The following is a 25,963-nucleotide window of genomic DNA, read 5'->3' on the forward strand; positions in this document are numbered from 1 at the left end:
CACTAAAAAATAATTATTTTCTTGTACTACAATTTCTACTACGAACGCCTGCAAAGTTTTAGTTTTACTGTTCGTACATACATGGCGAATCATTTCTCGATAAATTGTGTATTTTCTGTAATCGTCGATGCGACTAGCGTCCCGAACGCAGCTGGTTTCAGTCGTTTTCGTAAAGAATTTGATTGGCTCGTTTCAAGTCGTTTCGATTTGTGGTTATGTGTTACATTTATCGATGACTGAGTAATTTTTTCACCCGCTCAGGGTTAATTTTTTTCTTTAAATATATTGTCATCCAACGTACGCACGCCTGCGAAGTTTCAAGACAATTGGATAGTTGGAAGTGGGTTAAATTTGAGTTGCCAGACTCGAACCATACATACAAACAAACAGAGGATCGAAGCTGAATAAAATCGTTTAAAAATCAGTAATCATCAGCGGTAGGTGTCATCCCAGAATAGACGAGGCGTTTCTATTACATATAATGCCCATGGCATTGTGCACGCATGTCCGATTGATAACATTGCATCACGATCATGCTTCGTAATCACGCTCTGCCTTATCGACATCGTCAGCTCTCGAATCGCTCGTTTGTGCTGGGATATGTGACGCTTTTGTGCCGTAGGTATACACGGAGTTGGTTGCCTGATTGTGCTCGATTATGCAAAAATGCCCCGCGAAAGAGGAAGCATTGGGGAAACGACGCCGTTGTTAAGTAAGTTGCTCTTTTGAAAATTTAACCTGTCCACAGTATCAATCAGGTCTCAATGACATAACTCGATTCGCCCATCGTTTCTCATGTTTTGTATATGTTCCACAACGGTTATATGCTGTTCGTTGAATCATAAGTGCCTTCAGCCGCGCACAGTTTACCAATCATCACGGTTATCGTGCTTCGACTTAGTTTCACGCAGAACTGTCGGATTAGTCGCATAATTGGAGGTTGCAGGTAATTGTACAATGAAGGAAATGCCGTGACAATTCGTTTTTGCTATATAATTTCGTGATATTAGAATGTTTTTTGTGTCCACCTGGTATTTCTGTTGGACGAGGGCAGTGGGAGAACGTAGCAGTCGTGGCCGAGTGGTTAAGGCGTCTGACTAGAAATCAGATTCCCTCTGGGAGCGTAGGTTCGAGTCCTACCGACTGCGGTGGAATATTAATTTTTTTTTTATTTTAGATTCGTTACATTTCAACCATTTTTCGAAGTTTAATATATTATTCAACTGTAATAAATTAATTTTTAATTTTTTATTAGTAGAGGCAACACATTTATAACATACTAGCTTTACCACTTCGGCTTCGCCCGAAATTTAGATTCTGATTTTATAAAAAAAGGAATTTTTTAGTTTTTTTTTTGTGAAAATAAACACGTTCGTCTGGATTAGTCGGATATAATGAGCTGAGGCACTTTTGACTGCTTTATATATTAAAATTTATTTTTAAGGAATGATAACAAAACCTGTTTTTTATATTTTTTATTAAAACACGGGGATACAAAAGCGAGTAGCAATTGTGATGGAGAATTTAGAAAAGTCAGAGCACTTGATTATTTAATATATCGATGTAACGATAACTTTCTGCTTTACTGCGCTATCTTTTTGTGCGCGAGCGAGCATTCGGTGTGCAAGAAAGATTAATAATTAGTTGGAGTCTTGCTAGATAGCGCTAATTATTATATATTGTCTTTGCAGTGCACTCAAAATTTTTAAGCGCATGTGATCGCGATTGCGCGCGGGACTTCCGTGCCAAACAATCAATATAGAGATAACGAGGCGCAAGTATATTGTGTCTGGCTGTTTTCATCGACTTCTTTGTTGTATTTGGAGCCATAATCGTTTCAGTAGCAACTCGTGCTGGTCAGTTCAATTAAGTTCATTTATCTCTGGCGGACATGTAATATTGTGATATGTTTCGCACATACACTTATTTCGTGTGTAACAGGGATCAATAAACTCAATTGAAGGGAATTCCATGAGTTACCATTATAGCGAACTTAAATACAATCTTTGATAAAAGAAAGGGAATGTTACTAAGAAAACTTCAAACTCAATTTCGTATCAGAAAGTGTTCACGTATAAAAAGATTATTGTATATATATATATATTATTTGTATATTATTGTATATAATAATAAACATTATATATATATATATTATATATATATAATAATAAAAATTAATAAAAATTATATATATATATATATAATATATAATAATAAAAATTAATAAAAATATATATATTATAAAAATTATATACATATTATATAATTTTTATTAATTTTTATTATTATATATTATATATATATAATTTTTATTAATTTTTATTATTATATATTATATATATAATTTTTATTAATTTTTATTATTATATATTATATATATAATTTTTATAATTTGGGGGACTAAGTTGCTGTTGTAATTGCGATAAGTAATTATTCCCCTCCTTGAGATACAGTTCCCATACTTATTACTGGCCCCTTGTCAATTATATTTGCATCATTGTGCGTTTTAGAATTTAAAAATGTCTGTCAGAGTCTCAGAGTCCTCCAACTGACGAATACACGAGGTTCCTTATCTTTTTTTTGTTCCATTGGTTAGTCGTAATAAAAAGGAACAGAGTCGAAGAATTTAGTGGCGCCATAAAACGATTGTTAAAATATTATTCTGTGTGGAGATAAGTGGTAATTGTACTAATTTAATGGCCGTGTCCCAAAATTACACTGGCGAAAGACATGATCCCGAATTTATGGCCAGTGTAAAGCGAGATATAAATCTTTTTTCTTCTTTTATTTATTCATCGCAATTTACTATCAATTCTACAACGGAGTTACAAGTGTATTTCTTGACCAGTAAATCCTAAGACGAGTACACAACAAGAACTATATACAACAATTTGTTCCCAATAATATTTGCAATGGAAAGCTTCCCAAAACATCTATTTCAACGATTTTAATCAGATTCGATCCTCTGTTTGTTCCTTGTATGTTCTGTTCAAATCTAGAAACTCAATTTTAACCCACTTCCAACTATCCAATAGACTTCAAACTTTGCAGGCGTACGTAGTTTGGATGACAGTACAAAATTATAAAGAAAAGCCCCGAGGGGTTTAAAAAGTTACCCGGTTATCAATAAATATAACCCATAACCACAAATCCAAACGACTTGAAATCAGCCTATAACCGCAAATAAAACTTAGACGCTAAAAAGTTAATAATACAAAAACATATAAAAAAAATTCCACGTTAAACGATAATATTTAAAATGCACTAAAAACTAAAAAATAATTTTCTTGTACTACAATTTCGACGGTGATACGGCGCTTTAAGTAGAATCGTGGAGCAGGAAATGTCATAACAGAATATGATTCAATTTAATACAGAATCAAGCGTCGAAATGAATTTGTTAACAATTTTACTTAAAGTGACATAGGCACCACCATCGAAATTGTAGTACAAGAAAAGTACTTACTTGTTAGTTTTTAATGCCTTTAAATAAAGTCGCTTAACATAATTTTTTTTATATAAGTTTTTTTATTTTCTATATCAACGCGTGCCACTATTGTAAATAATTACACTCTGTCCAAGAATTGTCAAATCTGTCAAAAATGCTCCACTTCGTAAATGTGCCAGATCATGTTTGCTCTGATACGCGTGTTTGTTTGATTCTTATCCGCGCTTCACCGTTTCAGTGATCATTGTCTACCAAATTCAATCTGCTCTCCCTCGGCGAAGAATAAAAACTGCTCCCCTAATAATTCCCTGCCCCCTGCTGCTAGAAAAATCGCATCTGCTTATCATTTAATAAGAGCGAATATTTGAACAGAATCATTCCATCGCGTTTTTAACCTATGACGAAGTATTAAAGGATGGCGTTGCGTGCTCCAGGATAATCTGTCTCGAATTTCTCATTCTATTAATAATGTTACTGACCGACATACTTGAGTGCAAACAATTGCGTCATGTTCCGTCTTGCGGAAGAAAAGCAGGTTCAGCGCGAAGCAAAAATTCAGCCGCTGTTCCACGGCATGCAGTTTCTTAGTTTTCGAAGAACGTTTCGAGGACATCTGCTTGCCTTATTTCTAAAGGCACCCGAGACGTGCAGGTTTTAAGAACGTAGACATTCTTCGCGGCATTTTCGATCTATATCGCTGCGTCGGCAGGTGCTGCGCGTGGTGATTCCGGGCCGATCAAGTTGGATTAATTTTTCGGAGCCAGATGTTCGAATTTTCTCGTTCGCCCTGGTCCGAGAGGTATCGTCCTCCCTTCAGGAACGTTCGACCAATTACTTTTTTATCGCCCGCTAAAAGATCTAACAGCCCACTTTCCGAACTTTGGGGAAATTAGACAGATACTCTCGTTGCGACATTCGGAGGGGAAATGCAAATTGGCGAGTCCTCGTAGAAAGCACCGTGAGTGCCACAATTAAAGAAAGGCAATTTTTATCGGGAAATGTCCTAATTGCCAGTGGTAATACTATATTCGATTTTTGGCGCTTACATTTTCTGCAAGGACTCTTCAATTCTTGTCGCGAAATTCAGACGAACTCCAAGGAATCGGATATTGTCTATCACTCGGGAAACGATTACGCCAACCTTCGTACGGTCTATCATTTCGCTATTTCGAAATTGCTGGAGCACAGTTGCTTGTATTATAATCAGTTTGAAGTTTAAATATTAATCACGTTCCATCGACTAATACGAATTTATTAGTTATAGAGTTTTAAGTAGTATTGAGTGGCTATGTTAACAACGGTTGAGAGCTGGACCTCGTTTTTTACACTCTACTTCTACTTTTATATATCTTAATACATATATAAAGCAGAAAGTTTATATGTTTGTGTGTTTGTCTGTCGCTTAAATACTTTTGAACTTAAAAATCGAGGATCACGAGGTGTGCCTCAGCTCTTTATGCCTGGCCAATCCAGATGAATCTCACCATTTTTGCAATTTTTTTTTGTTATAATATCAGAATCTAAATTCCTGGCGAAGCCGGATAGTGAAGCTAGTAGTATATAATTTTTAACTCTACTATTTTTCTCTTTATTATTTTCTTATATGTATTTTTTGTTTACCTTCTTGCTGTTTTCGTAGTGTCTACTGGTTCAATAAATAATTATTATTATTGTACGACATTGGTGACGTTTTTAAAGCAACCACTGAATATTAATTTGGTGAGTGACAATCGCTAGCAAATCGGTATATTTTTGGGCCTTACAACCCCCAAGGGGTTGAAAGGAAAATCCGCGCGTGTGCTCGTGACGTTATTATAGACACAGTTCCACACTTCTTGTGGAAATTGATTCTGCTGTAATTACCTCTTCCTTTTGTAATGTTAGTAAATCTTTTAACCCTGCATCAAATATCATTACGTAGACTTCTGACAAGCCTGAGCATTATTTGAGTAAAATCTTTCAGAAATGCTTACTTATTCAAATAATATATTATCTTGTTCGATTAAAAGTTATCTTAAAATACTCGTAAGTACGTTTATTCGAACAAGCAAACGAGTTTCCTCTGAATTATGTCGTCATTTTTTTACTAACCAAATGATTTCCCATTTTATTTTATATTTGAATAAGTACAGGTGACTGTCCTTCATACGAAATGCTTGGATCAAGAATAACCCTGAAAGCGAATCCCATTAGTGTCACCTATTACTGTACTTACAACAAATAACAAAAAAATTTTTTAAAAAATTAAAACCGACTTCAAAAAAATAAAAATCCACTAAAAAGTAAAAAATAATTTAATCCCTTATTTAATCTACGACTCTCATATGTTTTAAGTCGGCGCCAGATTTACAGAGCGCAAACGATGAGACGCCAATTTAAAAAATATGAGAGTCGTAGATTAAATAAGGGATTAAATTATTTTTTACTTTTCAGTACAATTTTATTTTTTTAAGTTGTTTTTAGTTGCTTTAGTTGTTTTATGTCTTCTTATATATATAAAACTAAAAAGACAAAAAATACAAAATTTATAAAAAAATAAATATTGACACAGCAGACTTAGGAGATATGCGTGCAAGTACATAAAATAATAATAATTAGGTGACAATATTCTTTATTATTAACCAGAACTGACAAAATATTGGGCCAATATTGACACAGTATAGGGTGGGACCATCGCCGCCTTTCAAATAAAAAAAACGATCATCAAAATCGGTCCATACGCTGAGGAGTTATGCTGGGACAAACATAAAAAAAATACATACAGGTCGAATCTATAACCTCCTCTTTTTTGAAGTCGCTTAAAAATAGAATCTCATTTCCAAATGACCGATTTGCTTTTCTCGCAAAATCCGGGCACTGTTTTAAAATGATTTTCAACACGGAAGTAACGAAGTAATCCGTCACTTCAAACATCTTTCTAGTTTCAGCGTACTTGAGATCATTCCCACCGAAGTCTGATTTCTAAGCGATCCACGGCGGATTGGAATTTCTGTCGAGCCTTAAGCCAATAAATTAAACCATGAACGCAACACGCGGACGCGGTTTCTTTCGGTTCTAGTTTTGCAACGTGCAGCGAAATTACCGAGCCATCGGCCCGCGATATCCTTGCACGCTATTAAACGCGAATCGTAATGGATAGTCGGGATTTCACGAATTTAAACACAGTAGGTACTACCGTTGTGATTAATCATGTGACTTGTTATCGAGGGGCATTAGTGGGGATTCCACGATAAAGCACATTTTACGGAGACACGAGGTATGCTCGCCTGTGCCGGAGATCAGACGGTCTCAGGGAATAAAGAAATTCTCTCTATGCAGTGTCAACATATCTCAGAATCGAGCGACCGTTATCTGCGGAGCCCGGTAATCGCAAGTCAAACGTGTTATCGCTGCTTGAACGCACGCTTGCGAGCCTATTCCACCGGACACCGGGTTTTTAATTGCAACTGTGGCTTGTTACACCTGCCAGTGTGCCCGAAAAGCCGCGGAGGGAAAGTGCGCGGGATCCGTAGTGCTTAGAGTCTATCGGCGGATAGCCGTGATTTATCGTCTTCGCAGACGGAGCAACGTGGCTCGTAGGTCGAATCCACTTGTGACAACCACCCACTGGGATAACGTCGTTCTAACGGATAAAAGATCGTCGATATTAAAATCATGGTGATGTGTAGGTAGATGCATGGAATCAGTATGTAGATATACGTGCATTTATAAGTGTGAGTGTACGTGCGCACGTTGGTGGTCACAGGAATGTTTAGAATAATAATAATTGATATTTCTGAAATTGGAGGAGTCTCGTTGAGAACACTGTAAGTGTTAAAATTAAAAAGAAACAATTTTCAGGGAAATGATCTATGTGCTAATGGAATTGAATTTTTGGCACTTACAGTGTTTTCTGCAAGGACTCTTCAATTAGATTTCCCTTTGCATGTGGGTACTTTGGGGATCTTCAGGGCTCGATCTAGGGGCGCGCAAACAGGGCGACTGCCCAGAGCGGCGGCAAAATGGGTAGAAAGAGAAAATTGAAATCGATACAAACCAATAAAGTACATGTTTGAATTTTTACCAAATTTACAAATTGCTTTTTATTGATTCTTTAAAATATTTTATGAGTTGCGGTTTTTTATATTTAAAAAATTGGCATCCACCTTCTACCTATATGTACATTTCATTTTGTTCCGTTACTGTTTTTTTTATGAATATTAACTTTGTATAAAGCAAAAGGCTTTTCTTATTCAACAAATGCCTGCAAAAAAATCACTCACTGTCAATAGTTACATTTTAAAATAATTATTTTCAATTAAATATAAAGGGCGACAAAGAGCTCGATCGGGCCCTGGGGATGTTCATAGTCTGTGGGACATAAAATGAGGGGTACGATTGAGATTTTGTGAATCACAGTACTTTTTTAATAGTTCTCATCTTAAATTCTCTTTTGGTCATCGTCAGTTATGATGGTTAACATAATTGAATCACCTGTTCAGCTGATATTTTGCAAGTTCTTTATACTATAGCAGTCAACGACTAATAACGAAACCAATTGCAATATTAAATACCTATATACTGTTTCCTTTCGATTGTCTTTTCAAGGTTCGTTCTTTAGTCACGATATTTTGTCACTATTTTCTGCAGGGAGTACAAAGCACAATGTGTACGTTATATCAAAAGTTTTTGTGGGAAAAAATATATTGTATGTTAGAAAATTGCTTTCGTGACTTTAGAACGCGTACAGACTGGACCACGAACGAAGATATAGGATCAGGGCATTTAAGTGGCTTGTAAACGATTCATTATTTTGCACACCTTATTAAATAAAAATAAAAAAGTGCGAAGGCAAAATTCGGCTATTTTCCGACTTCATTTCGTAACTCGCAATCTGTAAGAGTTAGAAAAATGGTTTCCAGCATAAGTTACTTATTTTAATTAGGTCTATCATTTGATAACTTGCAGTTCTTACAGTTCGGGAGTTCTAACACAAAATCGGAAAATACCCGGAATTTAAGGGGTCAATTTCAACCCTTAGAGTGAATTTGGGCAGCAAACAAAAATTGCGTTGTAATCAGGAGGAAATCCGCCACACATTCACAAAGTTTCAGAATTTTTTGAATTCCAATAATTATATGCAATCTCGCAAACCTTAATAAATCGACGCATACGACACCTATCATCTAAAAAATTATTCCCCAAATAGTTTTTACTATTCCAGTAACAATCGAGTGATCTTGTACATTCTACCTTGATTCCACGCGACTGTATTTACGCCAAACGTCTCAATACTTCTCCCGACGCGATATCGATTAAAGTAAATCAATTTTGCGCATTAACGTCGCGTCTCTGATTCCGTAATCCTTGATAATCTTTATTATCCCTAACGATGCTGCACTACACGCCGCAACCTTCTTGCCTGCTTTCATAGATGCATCAGTTATACGCGGGCGCAAGGAGATAGCCAATAAAAAATATACGGTTAAGGATTTTTTACCGGCCGCATAAATTTATCCGCGGTCCTGCGAGCGTCGGGGGTTTACGAAACATTAATGTTTTATACCTTGTTTCGCGGGAGGTAACGATGTCTTTATCCCTGTAACGTTATGTGATTAAAGTATGGAATTTCGCGAAATACGCTGACATCAGTGGGCCATTAACGATTTAGAGGCTGTAGTCAATGGATAGAACATGTTGCAATATCACCTATTTAAGACATAATTGCGGTTCTCTTCGTCGCTCATCCGGTGTGCATTCTTCGAGGCTCCGAGTCTTGTTCCATTCGTCTCGGGGATAAGACTCGTCAGCATAAGAGCCCGTGAAATTCACGTTCGATTCGGTGTGATCCATAATAAGGAACACTTGTTACTTAACGGACCTGTGTTTCTAAGAACAATTGCGCAATCTCGTTGTCAAGGATTTCACGAACATGCCAGAAGTGCTGTATTCCCCAGTGGTGGCAAGTAAGAGCGGCGCTATGCTTGCAAACGTGTGCAGATCTTTTAAAATACTGCGAAGTTCATTAGCGCTAGTTGTCTATTTACATTCCTCTCAGTGATAACAACTCCTTGTTTATATAGATGATTTTAAATATAACACACAGTATAAGTACATTAGATTAGTGTTCAGTGATTTCTTATCTATTCTGTGATTATACTTGCTTCCCTGGTATTTATGCTTATCGTCTATCCAGCTCCTTTTTCATTGTCCTCGGGTCATTTTTTACCCTGAAAATTCACTTATCGTCCCGTTCTTATACACATTAGGGTGGTGTATATGAAATTGCAGTTTCCCGTAGAGAAGTTTGAATGAAAATATTTTTTGCTAGTTAACTGTTTTTATTTATCTTTTTTCTTCGAGCCTCTGTGATGCTAGCAATTATTATTGCACCACCACCAAAACCGAAGGAGCTTTTATCGGCAATTTCACATGCACCAATCCAGTAGCTTAATTGATTCACATACAGTAGGTTTGCAAATCTGCAAAGAGTAGAAATAAGTGTCTTCGATCAAAGCAGAACTTCACGGTCATTAACATGTCCCCAGTTAATTGGCTGATTCACCAATATTGATGTCCATTGCGCTACACACGCGCATTATTTTCACAGTCAAATTAGCGTTTACTCGTCGCGTTCTCTATTTATCCACTAATGTATGTGTCAATCATGGTGTTAACGAGAGTGCAATGTTTATCGATGCAGCTTTGTTTATTCGATGAACGGACGAATTAGCTGGAACCAGGAACCTATGGAAACTGCCATGTCCCCCAGGACATTTCACCTATCATTGATTAAGAAAAATTTGTTACCCATCACCGAAGATTTACTAACTTTCATAACAGAAAGAAACTTTCGAAAAGAATAATAGAAACTCGATCTATGCGAAACAAAAATTAATTGGTATTTACTCCAATCCACTTTCGTTGAAAATAAATGCTCTGGGTGACTTCTATTCAGTCTGGGTGAGTTACACAGGGTGATTTCTTTTTACAGGCTTTCGAGGCTTCCGAGAACGTCGAGTTTCAAAATTCGTCCGGGCACTTGGTGAAAGATTAGCAGAATTTGTCGTTGAAATATGAATACAACTGTGAATGAAAAAAAAACCCCGTCGCATACCAAAATCGGTGGAAATTGTAGAGTAACTTTCTTCAAAACAGGCTTTGTTTCCGAGGCATGGTATTTTATGGTGGAAATGATTTTCGGTCCCGCGTGCGCGAAGTCAATAAGTCATTAAATTTCCTCGAAAACGAAGCTTTCTTCAAAAATAATATACCAGAAATTCAATTTTATTTCTGCACGAATATTTGTGCCATTCACGGTTGAACCACAGTTATTCCAAATTCTGCAGATCTGGTTGAAAACAGAGGCTGCTGTCAGGAAATTTTGTTCCACATTCGCGATTTGGTTTTGCGCAACGGATCGCTCTGTGCTTCGTTGTACCACCCTTTGTCACCCACCCTGTATAAGTAGGCAATTAGTTGGGAAGTAATTAATTACCTGTGAAAAAATTCACGGACTTGGGTTACAGGGCGAAACGTCACTTCGAGGTTCGTTTTGAAGCAGCTCCTATTGCGAAGGATACCGATCCTGGCATGGCTGCCCCTCTACAGCTGGTCCAAACTTCTCCAGGACACTTTGGCTGGATTGACAGTCGGTTTGACTGCCATACCACAGGGCATCGCTTACGCGATTGTGGCTGGGCTTCCCGCTCAGGTGTGTATGCCTGCTCGACGCTCCACGAGTTTCTCTTTGGAAATTTAAATGAAATTATGGGGGTGTACTTGGAAGTGAAGGAAGTGAAAGTAGGAATTTAGTTGGGGACTTTTTCGATATTACCAGGGGCGGAAAAAAGCACACGTACGCTTTGGCCTCTCGATTTTAGTCGACGATAGGCTTTTACTTTGAATTGAAAATTTATTTTGGAGCACTGAATTAAAAATTTAGTATGCTAGAATAGATTGAAATAGTTTGCAGGAGATGTATTATGTATTGGTTTATTAGTACTGAAATATTAATATCTTCTTTATTTTGGTTTAGAAGATGATTAACGTACAGCAGTGAAATACTTTCATGTAAGTTTGTTGTGAGGAAAGTATTTTTTTTTTTATTGGAATGGGTTAGTTAATTTTTGGGAATGTGTTTCTTAATAACGTTCTTCTGTTTCTTTGTGAAATTTATTTAACATGTTATTTTTGCATTGGTAATATCGAGATACTCTGAATAAGTTAGAAACCAAAAATATTATCTAACAGGTGTGCAGAGTAGTTTTCATTCGAGATAGTTGGGTTGTTTGTTAAATTTAAAAGAAGCGATCTTTCTTGTTTCGATTAATGTGTATTAATCAGTTGCTGCTGGAATATAAAAACCTACACCTTTCTGGAAAACTTCAATTTATTACACACTATATTATTCAGTTACAACTCAGAACGAAGGCAGGTTCAACTGAAATGTAACAATAATCTCTAGAAAGGAAATATCTCTATAACAGCTGTAAGAAGTTTTATTACAAAAACACATAGTTTAAAGTTTCCCTTCATAACCCGAGGGTGTAACGTGTCACTGGAGAAAAGGGGGAGGAAGAAAACGAAGTAAAAGTTGGAAAATAAATTCTGGTGTTCGTTACTCCTTGATGATTAGTGAATTGAAATAGAAATAAGTTAGTTATATTAAATCAACAATAGATGGAAAGCCGATTCTCGTTAGGTGAACTTTTGAAACCTTCAGTATGGCCTCTACAGCAGTTTCATGGGATGCTTCGTCTATTTGGTGTTCGGTAGCTGCAAAGATGTCACGGTGGGCCCAACAGCAATAATGGCTTTATTGTCGCAACAGCATGTTATGAGACTCGGGGATGACATCGCCGTAAGTGCACCTCTATGTTTTTTCGCTTCTTTTCGCGTCAGGCTCCATCGCCTTCCTCCGTCTTAAACTCTTAAAACCCTTTTTACCTTACGAGAAAGTAATGAGATACCGGTGTGCGGCGAAATGAATTATAAAATTCTTTCCTCCGAAGCATGTATATTTTACCTCGGACGTGTTATTAAGGATTTTTTACAAGGAATTTTATTATTAATCAACGAGCAGGCAATCTGCATTGCGCACTGCCGAATGTGCATGGAGGGTTGAGCTGTTCCAAGGGTATTTCCAATATTATTATTTCATACGCAATACAAAGAGATTTTTTGATTTTTCCTTTGCAAAGGCATTATCACAGCAGCTGCTTGCGACTGGTATTGCATTGTCAGACATACCCATATTTTATAGGTTTCTATTTTCGATAAACCAGCACTGCCTCTATCATATGAATATACCCTAAGCTATATTCGTTGTGGGTAGAGTTGAGCATTAACTAAATAAAAAATTATTCACTTAACGGACTAAATAAAAGTTACAGTAACTTTAGATTATTTGACACCTGACGAATATATATTTTTTTTAACTTTTATTTGCTATTCGAAACTTTCTTTAAATAACAATTTTGCCCATCTCTGCTTGTGGGTCACAGAAGTGTCTCGTGTGGAGAAGTCTTAACGTAATGAAACTTGTTCTGGTTGATAATTTATCAAAGCAGATTTAACAAAAGGTAATGTACTTAAAAATTATTTATGAGAAAAATCCGTTAGATGAAGTATACTTTTTCTTTAATCCATAAATTGTTTATCGTTACAGCTGAAAATGTCAAACGTCCCTGTCTTTGCAGGCAATGTCTAAGAACAATTAGTATGCACGGAATTTTTCCCTTCAAGATTGCACAGATCGTTGCAGTAGAGATATTATAGCAAACTTGACATTGCACATCGAAGGCTGTTTATAATGCTGGTTTTTAGCGAATTATAGAAGGATAATTATTCTACTCCGTGGTGATGCAAGGCTACTTGAAAACAGACTTGATAATTGCACGGTTAAATTGAAAAATGCTGTCTCACGCATCGTACTCATCGGATTTCTCTTTCGCGAATCATCACCTGTTTCAGGACAACTTTCTCAAAGAAAATCAAGTGATTCATTGAGAAAGCCTGAGCCGTACGTTCACACGGGTTATTGAACTAAGTAGGGAAACAAACAGTAGTCGTACTCGTTCATAGTACCTACAAGTAATTCAGTTATCCAGTAATATATTGGCAACGATCTCTGCAGTGATTAAATGGACCGCGATTACTACAAACTCCGCAAAATTCAACCACAATAAAATTATATGGAATAGTCGCTCCGATCTATAATCAATTCAACAATATCGTTCCGACGACCACAAATTTCAAAGTTACCTATTCGCTATTTATACAGTCCATTGAAATTAGGTTAAGCCTGTAATTACGGGCCCTTTGTGCCTAATAAATAAATACAGATTACTTTCAGTAATATATTCATGCAGGGTGTCTCGTAAGCTATGGTAAAAATGGTACCTATAGTGACGATTCTGCAGGAAAAAATAAGTAAAATAAAACATAGTTCGTAAATCTATTTTTCAGTCAACTTATTCTGGAAAGTATGAAGTAACGTTGTAGAAGAAATTCAGTCGTGATTTCTGTTAACGAAGCGCAATTTGCGTGGTCCCTTTCTCAGGTGTTCATGTGTTTCGTATCGGGTTGCTTAATCCTGCTTATGGGGCTGCTCCACTTGGGATTTCTCTTGGAATTCGTTAGCATGCCAGTGATCTCTGGATTCAGCAACGCGGCTGCAATAATAATTGGAACATCTCAGTTGGGCACGCTGCTTGGCCTGAGTGGTAGGAGCGATTCTTTTATCGACGCTATTATCAAAGTTGTCGATCATGTCAATGACATAACGCACTGGGACACGCTGTTGGGAGTCTGTTCTATGATCGTACTGGTTTGCCTCAAGGTAAGCTTGCCTTTTCAGTTGTTAATCCGAATACACAACGGGTAGATGGTTTTACTATTCAACTAGCTAGGCGCAATTGAGCTAATGCTAGAGAAATGTTGCTACGCTACTGGAAGTATTGGTTGCATCACTCGAATATTTCACACGTTACTACTTCTACCTCGTCTAATATTAGAATTGAAAAGATATTAGGTGATCGTTGATTAGTGTAGCTGTGACAATTGTGCAGACTATGTAGATTTGCGGGTGATGAAATAAATACTCTGAATAGTATGTAAGAACGAATCCAAGGCATCTTTAATTTATTTTTCAAATACGAAATGGTACAATCATTTCGTGGGATCTAAAATCATTTTTGGTACAATGCCCAAAGGTTGTTTACACATTTGCAAATGAGTCGAAAATGTAAAATCAAATTCCCTTACACTCTGTTTTTTTTTGTTGTAAAAATTCATTTAACTGCTCAGTTGAACGTGGACAGAAGTGACAGTCGAACAATCAGTGCAGACTAGTATCAATTTGTGTTAGTATTTATGAACCTTGCTCAGCTTGACATTTTATTCCTGAAATCGTATGAAACAAGTGGTCTGCATTAATCAACGAAAATTTCCCACAGTTGAAATGCTTCCGAACATTTGACCAGTCAGAGCACATTAGCGTCTATTAGAACGTTTGTGGTAAACAAAAATGGCAATACTTTCTACATCGCAATGAAGTGGTGTTTAACAATTCTTACAGTGCCAAGCGTTAAAATAAAGTACCTATCCCTACTAATATATAAAAGTGAAACGTTGTCTGTTTGTTTGTTTGTCCTTCTTTCACGCTTAAACGGCTGAACAAATTCAATTAAATTTGGAATACACATTGCATACGTCCTAGATTAGATTATTGGCTATTTATAAAGAACGTGGGAAAGACCATAAATAATTCCCGGGTGAAATCGAGTAACTGGTCAGCTAGTTTCAAATAAATATATTAGAGGGACAGCTACTCTGTCTTCTATTCTATTATTTTCACATTGTAACAGCATATTACAGACTAAAATTGAACGAAAATATCTACGGTGTTGTTCTAGTTATTCGATTTTCTTGGATGAAACGCAGTTATCCGTGCTCGGAGTCCAACAAACTTTCAAAGCCTTTTCACTTCATTTTATACTGTTAATTTATTTTGAAACACAAAAAATCCACCTTTCGCTTTACACCGCGAATTAAAAGCTACCCCGATCGTATTCGAATAATTATTTAGTTGAAGTATGTGTTGACGAGAGTTCGTTACGTTGAAACGCGCGTTTATGTATTGGGGGACAGAATCTGCCTGGCAAGAAAAACGGGACAGCGTTACAGAAATGCCTGTGGGTCGTGTCGTTGGCTCGAAACGCCGTGGTGGTCATCATTGGGATAATATTAAGCTATTCGCTGTCCTCTTACGGCATTAAACCTTTCAAAATTACGGGAAATATCACCGAAGGCTTACCGTCTTTCGGTCCACCGCCATTCTCTGTTGCAAGCGGGAACCACACGTACAATTTCGTGGAGGTGGTCAGTGAACTGGGGAGCACTACCATTTCCGTCCCGCTGATCGCCATTCTGGAGAGCATCGCCATAGCAAAAGCTTTTGGTACGTCTCTGAAGTCAGCCAATAACATCCAACTAACTGTATAAAAGCGGGTGGAGTGTATAAAATAAGACATCTATCACTTGTAACGAAGAAAAGCACAAATGATCAATAATATCGATGTTACATCCTCTAGAGGCATTTCCCTTACATCTCCAAACGCTTTGCCAGCGTATAAACCAATCGAGGACCTTGCAGCAAGTGGGTGCAATTCCATATTTACCTGAGGGCGTTTGAATTTTTGAACGACCGAGCGGTTCAGTCTAATTTTCTCACGCAACCCTTCACGATTTAAAAATTATTTTTATAATTTTGTCATAACCGGAGCTCTGGAACAAAACTCAGGATTATGTTGGGATTCGACTTCTATCTAAACCAATACAGGTCTCCGCACGTGATGTGGCACCTGGTTCGAATAAAGTGAGACAGATCTGTATAAGATTAGCATTTATTAAAAAAAATAAGGAAAAGAAAAATCAAAGGGTGGTACAAAAGGGATTTTACATGGGTTTTGCGAATATATAAACAATACAGGCACAACGGTAGTCACGTTCGTTTCGAAACGTTACAATTCCCCGGGAAAATTGAATCGCAACACGGTTGCGAAATTTAAATGTTCAAACATGACGATAGACGATAGACGATAATAAATAATTGACTGGGGGGAAGTCCCCACAACTAACACGATGGTGGGATCGATTATCGTATGTAGTACGGGTTTTCATACAACGGTAGTGGAACGAGGAATTTTGAGGTAACGAGTACAGTCAAACGGTTACTATTACACAAATAAGAAAATTCAGGCATGCATTAACGCCCTGAAGGGAAGGCGACAATTTATCGGGGGATAATTCTCATAACATGTAACGGATGGATTAACTGCCGCTTCCGTACAATAACATACTTTGAATAACTCACCGAATTTTGTACACGTTGACTAATTTCGAACGCCTTACTCTCTCTGTATGCGTGACCTGGAGCGGTCCTATGATGGATGAGCGACGTGACGCGTAGAATACGTTGAACAAACACACTGATTCTAATACATTTAATATTAAATACCGGGTCGATAAAATATAAAATAAAGTAATGTGTTAAATTGCGATGATTTAATACGAAGTAACAAATAATAAAAATATTAATATTTCTATTTTTATTTATTCTATAATAAAAATATTAATATTTCTATTTTTATTTATTCTATAATAAAAATATTAATATTTATATTTTTATTTATTCTATAATAAAAATATTAATATTTCTATTTTTATTTATTCTATAATAAAAATATTAATATTTCTATTTCTATTTATTCTATAATAAAAATATTAATATTTCTATTTCTATTTATTCTATAATAAAAATATTAATATTTCTATTTTTATTTATTCTATAATAAAAATATTAATATTTCTATTTTTATTTATTCTATAATAAAAATATTAAAATTTCTATTTTTATTTATTCTATAATAAAAATATTAATATTTCTATTTTTATTTATTCTATAATAAAAATATTAATATTAATATTGTTATTTATTCGCAATAAATCGCTCATTTTTTATCTAATTTGCATTAAGCGGGCACCAAACGATGTAGATCTGTTTTCGTCGCAACTGACAAACGGTAAAAAAAGGAGCTGCCACCCTTCTTGCTGCAAGGCCCTCAATTATGAAAAAGGAAATTTCGATAACTTTCAACGGAGCCAAAGCTCAACCATTACCTTAGATTGTCTAATATTGTTTTTACACGAAAGCGTACACGTAGCATAAATTGCAAGGTAGTCGCGAGAGCTTTAATTGTTTTGATCCACGATCCGTTTCTTCCAGCAAAGGGGAAGACAGTCGATGCTAATCAAGAAATGTTGGCTTTGGGGTTCTGCAACATTTTCGGTAGCTTTGTCCGATCGATGCCCGCCACAGGAAGCTTCACAAGGACCGCCGTAAACAACGCTTCGGGTGTAAAAACACCGATGGGCGGTGTAATTACTGGATGCCTGGTGCTTTTAGCGTGCGGTCTCCTGACCTCGACTTTCGAGTTCATCCCGAAAGCAACGCTCGCCGCAGTGATTATAGTTGCCATGTACTACATGTTTGAGCTTCGCATATTCAGCGTGCTTTGGAGAACGAAAAGTAAGATCCGATTAGTCAGCAACTATGCTCGACAGCGCATCATCCTAGTTGCACTTGAATCTCTTGCGTTCGCGGGCGCACACCCTTCAAACCCTACCCACGTCCGTGACGAAATTTTCGACCACATTTTTCGCAGTTTCTTCACCCCTAATGCGAAAATAGCGAGGGTCCTTTGTAGTACCGTGAAATCATTTTTCGAAAACTCCGCATCGTCATACTGTACATCAATCTTTGAATTAAACTTTCTCTAGATGCCTTTTGCAGTTTCGCAAATATTCGCGATAATATGAGAACTCGCAATTTTTGTTGAGGGACTGTTTTCGCAAAACAAAAAATGGTCACGTTATTAGCACCACTTGAACCAGTGGCGCACTCAGGATTTAATTTGGGGGATGCCGAGTTGAAGGGATAAAAATATTTCTAATGGAAATTCAATAAAATTCATTAGGTGATTATAAACATTCATTTCAAGAATAAAATTCAGCTTTTTTGCTTTTTACAAAACTCTTGAATTACTTCAGTCGTGGTTACATTAATCTCCTTTGTACCTTTTCTTTGGGAGGGTGCCAGGGCTGCCCTTGGGGAGTGCCCTTGACCACCTCTGGGTGCGCCACTGACTTGCCTACATTTCTGTAAAGTTTCCAATGTTTTTTAATTTTCCAGTTGGCGAACATCCCTTATAAGTAATAGACTTTAAATTTAGAGATACAACTGATTTCGTGTCTTTTTTTTGAGAGGTGAATTCATTTTTGAACGAGATTAAAGTTTCTGTTGCCACAGGACAAATGAACATAGAGATAACAGTATTTACTGACATGAAGAAGAATTGTCTTTGCGTACGCAAGCGAAATTTCAAGTGTTTCTAGTGGATTCATTTATTGTATGTCGAGACCTGATTATGAAGCGATTATTTTTTAAAACTTTCAACGTGGCTTATTAATTACATACTGTCACAGAGTAATAATATCAGAGTAATAATGTCACAGAGTAATAATATCTATACTATTCCGTAACAATTATCCTTTTCAAGGTATATAATTCTGAACAAATTTCCAAAACGACCATTTCCACTCGGAGGATGATCCACATTCTAGGTGACCAATAAAACATTCAAAATTCAATTCAACGAACTCCACTAGTAAAGTAAAAGCAATTCTAATGAACCACGATGTCCAAGAGAAAGTACAAAAAAAATAGTGTTCGCTGACTGGTCTCGACATACAACGCGATGCACACAGTCCACCAATGGATTCTTTAAAAATGCATGGCAAACATGCATGCCGCGACGAAACATTCCCAGCGACCCCGCGCGATTCGCTGTCCGCGACGGAACTCTGTTTCGCTGACAATTCACTGTTCGCTACGGTGCCAGTAATTCGGTATTTGTCTCTGCTCGTAGAGATCGATCTGATACCTTTGACAGTGACTTTGCTGAGCTGCCTGGTAATCGGCCCGGAATACGGCATGATTGCTGGAATCGCGGTAAATCTAATTCTCCTGCTCTATTTCGCGGCCAGGCCCGGTTTATTGATCGAGGAGCGTGTTGTCGATGGCCTGACGATTCTGTTTGTATCGCCGAAACAATCGCTCAGCTATCCAGCCGCCGAGTATCTCCGTGAACGAGTGATGTACTGGTGAGCCGTATTATCTTTCATCCTCTAATTAAACCGTTCGCAGTCTATATCAGAATAATAGGCGAAGCCTTCTCTGGCTAATGGAACCCACAAAAGCAAATGAAACGAATAAGTTTCGAGATACTCGGCTTTTCATTCTCCATTCTAACTAGGGGAGCATTTTAAGTGTTCTTGCCCAACTCCGAAAATCGGTTCAAACAAATCATGAATCATAAATTGTAGAATATAACATTAAAACGGTTACCTCGCAGGCCTTCGTCCGCGTCTTACGTTCTTTGTTCGTTTTTATAAGTTCCATTATACCTAGGCGAGTCTTCACCTCCACTTTTGCTGCGAGCTATATGGCCGGGCCCAGCAATGTTCTTTATTTAATTCTATTCAACTCGCGAGGGCGCCGTTGTCTTTCAGGTGTGACGAGAGAGCACAGACTATCCCCGTGGTGGTGGAGGGCCGTCACGTGCTGAGAATCGACGCGACCGTCGCCAAGAACCTCGCGCTGCTGTTGGCCGACCTGCAGTCCAGGGACCAGAAGCTCGTCTTCTGGAATTGGTGCGAGGAAGCCAGGCGAACTATGATAAGCTACGACGCTTCCCTGGCGATGTCGTTCAGAAGCTCTGGCAGCATAGCTCAAATATTTTCAGGTAGAATCGCACCAGCTCACGTCCCGCGCGAGTGAAATTCGGCATCTAATGAATGCGCGGGACACTTTCCTTGGAATGCGCCCAAACGTGTGCGAGCGAGCGTGCCGCTCTTTCGCCGAATCTCGCGTCTAATGAAGCATCGCGAACGCTGAGGAATATTTCCTCCAACGGTAGAAGCGTTTTCTAAAACCGAATCGGTTGTTCGCTAGGCGAGCTTTCGGCTCCTCTCTGGGTGAACGCGGTTCTGGTATTATGTTCCTTTGAATTCTTCGGCGGCATGGTAATTCTTGTTAGTCCTTTGCACTTTTAGTATACGTCCCAGGTATACCGAGAAAGAAAAAGAAACAAGAGTTTAAGAAAAATCTCATTTTCATTGGTTTAATAGTTTAATGGACGACGTGCCTATGGAACGAGGTTCGTAGTTGCAGGATTACGAAATCGTCGTCTCTGTGGTCGAGTTCTCTTTTGTCGTGTGGGGTTAAGACTTAAGGGGAGGTTCCGGTCTAGAGCCCACAAAAATAGGTGATCTTTAGGAATTAATTAAAGGAAAACTGCTATATATAATTTAATGGGACTTTTTGCATTGTATTAAGGATGCCTTAAGTTACAGAAATAAATTGTTTTGTTTATGATTAATCATTGCAGACAGCACTGGGGAGTCGTTTAAGCCGAGGCCTAAAAAAATTCTTCCAAATCGGTGGGACCTGTATCTCCAAAAGTTATTTTCCTATTCGACTGAAACTTTTTCTATTTGGAGGAATATACTTCTGACTATGGGAAGAGCCAGAAAAACTTACAAAAAATTAAAAATTTATCATTTTTACAGGCGTAGAAAACGAAAAATATAGGGGGAAAGTGGTTTCAAACTTCAAGTGTTGCTATTTTCTAAAAAAATGTAATTTTGTAAGTTTTTCTGGCTCTTCCCATAGTCAGAAGTATATTCTTCAAAATAGAAAAAGTTTCAGTCGATTCGGATAATAACTTTTGGAGATACAGGCCCCACCGATTTTGAGAACACTTTCGAGAAAAACGCGTTTAAAGTTTTACGTGAGCACCGAGTGACCGGGGTTTAGCCACTCATTCGCCGCTACTCAAATTTTACGAATTTCAACAAATCCTTTTAAACACATATTCCTAAAAGGTTGAACATTCAAAAAATGAAATAAAAAAGAAATCGATTTTTAGATCGGAACCTCTCCTTAAGGGACTACATACACCTAGGACCGTGAAAACGAGGGACATCTTATAATTTTTTTTCTACCTATAAGTAATGTAGTTAAACCAAAATCGTAATATACACTTGAAAGCTTGTACTTCAAAGAATATTTTCAAAAAAAAAAAATATGATAGTTCATCTTGTTCGCTGTGTAGTGGCTAATGAACAAAGCAAGAAGGTCACAAAAGGGGTTTTGTGATGCCAAAAATATCTCCTCCGGGTGTCACCTAAAAGAAAAAAACGAAAAAATGCCCCTTAAAGTACATAAACGAAACTAGTCTTTGTCATATCGTTTTTTTTTTGTAACAGCCACACTTTGGTTTTAAGCATTAAAAAACTGATAAAATGTGTCTGAGAAATTGTATGACTAGGTTGAATTTACGTTCAAACACTCATATTTTCTTTAAAAATAAAAAATTAATAAGTCGGTTAAAAATTTCATATAGGTAAAAAAAAAGTCCTAAAAAGTCTCCTGTTTTCAGGGTCCTCGGTGTATGTAACCCCTTAAACTTGATACTATATAAACTTTAAGTAGTTATTAGGTTGCATTGAGGACTTTGCAGCAAAAGTGGTGCAGCTCGATTTCCGACAGTTTTCGAGTTATGACGTGTAATATATGTAAAATAAAATTATACATCGTTTGATAAACGTTTGATGTAATTCCGATAATAAATGAACGATTTATTGGAAATAAATAAAAATAGAAATATTAATATGGTTTTGCCTAAAGTAGAAATTAAAATTTATCAACTCAATAACTACTAAGTAGAGACTTATTGTGTGAAAAAATATATTCTTCAATTAGTGTTCTCTTTTTAGTGTTGAGTCAAAGCAATAATTTTATAAACAGTTTTTTGTTATTTACTCGAAGTTGGTGACGATGGAGCTGCACCCCTCTTGCTGTAAGGTGCTCAATTAAAGAGTTGGATTCTTTATTTAAACCTTTACGCTTCGAGCACGGCTTTGCAGGTATACCGAAGTTTAAATCAACGTTATGTGATGCTGTTATTGATTTATTATATGCTACTAATTCCTTCGAAAGCTACCACCTTTGTGGTGTGTTAATTACGGATCACGATATTGAGTCCTGTCCAATGAATTCTTCTGAATTAATTCGCGTGGAATTGAAACATTCTAAGGTAAATTATTTTTAGATCCTCTCCTTAGCGACCACGCGACCTCAATCGATCAATTTTCCTTGATTCAGAGTAGTAAATGAACGAGAAAGGCAATATGCAATGCATAATAGAATAACAAAGTTAAAGAGTAAAATTTTTCATCTATTCCTTTCAGTTCATAACGTTACGAATATGATCGAATTGATTAATAAATTCAATTGATTTGGAGCTACAATATTATTCAATGGTACAAGAGTCGACTGATTTTAATAAGCTCCAAATGCATCATTTAAGTACATGTATTCGATTGAAATTAATTATAGAGTGTCAATTACGAAATCAATTAATATCTGCGAATAGTACCTAAGCAGAAGTATGTGGATAAATGGGACCAAACTAATTTTAAAATCTTAGTTTAGAAACTAAAAGGAGTACCGTTCTGCATAATTGATAATTACATTATTCGTTACCACTCTTCTTACAGGTCAACAGGAATAATTACTTTCAAAAATCTTTAAAGCAAACTTTTTTGCAAGCAGCTTCTGAAAAATGCTTAATACCCTAGCAATATCTCGGGCCGTGCATCATAAGTTATCTCCAATTAACGTGGGTATATTATCATCATTAATCTTGATTAGTCCCGCTTTCGTTTCTTTGTCTTCTAAACTGATATCACCACTTCTAAGTTTCTTCAGCCATTTAGGAACAACGTATTCGTTAATCATTCTGCCGTTCAACATAATATTACACAAACCCAACTAAATATTACATTCGCTTAAACTCGAACGACCTAAATAGCTTTCTACTTAAATAAGCATCATAATTAAAAAAAAATATACGTATACATAATCGTGTACACATCCGACTTACGTTATCACGTAGTATCTATCCTTCCTATATTAATCAGAAATCTCAGATTTTGCATTTAACCGCGTCTACTAACGGACAATATATAAATCTATTAAATACCATACGTGTACTTTAACTTTAACGCTTCTTCGGTGTATTCATTTATATGCCACTGTTAACGAAAGCTAAAAACGATTAGCCAATAACGAGGGCCAGGTCGGTTACAGGGGCGTCTACCCTGTTTGATTTTAGGCGTGGGACGCGTCGCAGGGGGAATACAAAGTTAGCAATATCATCTGCATTTGCAAAGGGCCGTTTCTACATAACCGTTCCTGCATTGGGCCGTGCAGTAAGGGAAGCATTTCCGTCTGCGACACCAACGTTGCAATACCGCAATGTAAACAGGGCGGGTGGTATTGAAAGATCTCGATTCGTTTTTGCCTGTAGTAACGTTTGCATAACAGCGCCGCTGTAATTGCCGGAAATATCGTGCACGGGAAATGAAACTTTATTCGCCCGTTTCCGCGAGTATCTGCCGGGAAGTTCTGTTCCAGGAATTTTCATCGTTAGTACGTGATTTCGATCGGGAATTGCGGCGATTTACGCATGATTCTGTCATCACGTATGCGCATATAAAATTACTGCTACGAGAGGTGCGCGGGGATACTGAACCATGGCCGAATCAAATGACGATGATAATGATATTAGGTCGTTGCGGAAGCCCGTCGCTTTGTTCGACCAAAGTCTTCATTAAAAGTAAAGGTATATTACAGGTATTTTTTAACCGAGTATTTTCCTTGACTATCTGCGACCTTTTGCTAGTTTTCTGGCAAAAATTCAGGGAGGTGTAAGAAAAATATTTCCGCGCACCTGACATCACCTAAAAGTGAGCGAACGAAAACACCCAATTATTAATATGACTCTTTTACTTGTCATAGGACATGTAACAAATAAGAGGGAACGATATAAATGTTGGATGAAGTTGGTGAAGATTGTGGTGCAAAGAGACCGAGGTTTAAAAAATTGGGCTGTCTTTAATTCTGATACTTGATTTTTTTTATTTTCGCCGGGGAGTTTAAACAGTTCCCTTTTCTTTTAAATTCTGATGCTATCGAAATATTGTTTACGGTAATTTCGATCGTACTTCATTTATAATTCTTCGAACGATAGCGAATTTTTTAGCGTTACCTAGGTACATATTCCATTTCTGTAATTTCTGCTTTTCAATTGATAATTGAGCTTTGGCAATATTAGCACCTATGAGTTTTAACACTTTAGTGTTAAAAAATATGGACTAAAGGGGGAATCTACTTTGAGCTTCTTGCGAAATTTGCTTCTGCAGGAAGATGTTATTTTATTAATATTATAGGATATTAAGTTTTGGAGGGCAGGGGACGCGATTTTTAATGTCGAGGATTGAAAATTACTTCGCTTGGATAATGATTACAGTATCAATGAAGGGTAAGGGGCAAATCGAGAATGTCGCAAAACAGCTTTATCGAGAAAATTAAGTTTTAAAATTTGGTTCATCAGTAAAGAAACAAGAATTTAATTTTCTTATATAATTTTCTTCTTAAATAATTTCTTGGTTTGTTTGACGACAGAAGCTAATGCTTGGGTGAAGCGTGGGGACATTCCGTATTTTGTTCCAGTGCAGAGTGGACATTTCCTGTTTTTAACCAGTATATCAAATCTATAAAGTTATCTTACGGGGGTATTTGAATTTTATAACCCTTTGTGATTCGACAATTCCGTAATCCGAGTTGCTACAAACAAACATTTCTGCTTTTTCCCTTTACCCTACAAATACCGTAGACATACGTATAATAGAAACAAAGGCAGTAATATTCTACTTAGTTTTAGAATTTTATAATAAAATATAAGGACTCACTGCTCCACTCTGTTGATCGTAACGTAGTGTTAACATTATCTGATACGTATAATTTGTATATATTTATTTTTATTCAAACTGTAATTACAGCTAAATATAGTCTCTTTATATTTCTTAATTAGTCGCAATAAAAATATTGAAAATCATAAGTCTTGTTACTATTGATATAACACCCATATTTCATACTCAAAAAGAGGAAATATTAAAAATTGAAATTACCAAAAGCAGAGTATATCTATAATTTAAAATAACAGAACACAATCCACAGTAGAGTAACAGAGTTCTACATAAAGCACTCTTTATCATCTGATAACATCATAATTATATAACTCCACAATTAAATATAATAGACTGTCATCAGCGTTGGTCCCTTGTTAAGGTGTTTTAATGTCACTCGTAATGCCATATCTTTATGTCAGATCTTTCATTACGTGTCGCTCTAACAAAACTCTATTATTACTTAACATTATACGTGCATATAAGTTTCAAACGATATCTTAACGAACGCATTACATAATGCGTAACCAAAAAACAGATAACACTTTCTATAAATGATTATTGTAACAAGTGTTTTAGCTTTAGGAACTCTGTTGC

The 25,963-nt window shown here is 36.7% G+C and overlaps 1 protein-coding gene and 1 non-coding gene across 7 annotated transcripts; both read left to right on the top strand.

Moving 5' to 3' along the window:
* Positions 1-556: 556 nt before the first annotated feature.
* Positions 557-21,003, top strand: LOC143368435 (sodium-independent sulfate anion transporter). Of its 6 annotated transcripts, none has more exons than XM_076811177.1 (8): positions 557-712; positions 10,957-11,141; positions 12,153-12,290; positions 13,992-14,270; positions 15,581-15,890; positions 17,718-18,020; positions 19,420-19,654; positions 20,063-21,003. In XM_076811177.1, the coding sequence occupies exons 1-8, from the start codon at positions 667-669 to the stop codon at positions 20,328-20,330; spliced, it is 1,764 nt and encodes a 587-aa protein (XP_076667292.1). In that variant the 5' UTR covers positions 557-666; the 3' UTR covers positions 20,331-21,003. The 6 variants fall into 6 exon arrangements, with proteins under 6 accessions (XP_076667292.1, XP_076667309.1, XP_076667333.1 ...); XM_076811194.1 differs by lacking the exon at positions 557-712 and adding an exon at positions 6,807-7,112; XM_076811218.1 differs by lacking the exon at positions 557-712 and adding an exon at positions 6,809-7,116 and having other exon boundaries at positions 12,110-12,290.
* On the top strand, positions 1,067-1,148 carry Trnas-aga (transfer RNA serine (anticodon AGA)). The gene has a single exon. It is a non-coding gene; the product is annotated as a tRNA-Ser (tRNA).
* Positions 21,004-25,963: the final 4,960 nt, after the last annotated feature.

The sequence above is a fragment of the Andrena cerasifolii genome, chromosome 1, assembly GCF_050908995.1.
Source record: "Andrena cerasifolii isolate SP2316 chromosome 1, iyAndCera1_principal, whole genome shotgun sequence".
NCBI lineage: Eukaryota > Metazoa > Arthropoda > Insecta > Hymenoptera > Andrenidae > Andrena > Andrena cerasifolii.

What these genes read in the sequence shown, in the direction of transcription:
- LOC143368435 (XM_076811177.1), top strand. Translation starts at nt 667, where the DNA reads ATGCCCCGCGAAAGAGGAAGCATTGGGGAAACGACGCCGTTGTTAA. An exon ending in CGCCATAGCAAAAGCTTTTG is followed by an intron (nt 15,891 to 17,717) that starts GTACGTCTCTGA and finishes CGTTTCTTCCAG; the next exon opens with CAAAGGGGAAGACAGTCGAT. An exon ending in CGTGAACGAGTGATGTACTG is followed by an intron (nt 19,655 to 20,062) that starts GTGAGCCGTATT and finishes GTTGTCTTTCAG; the next exon opens with GTGTGACGAGAGAGCACAGA.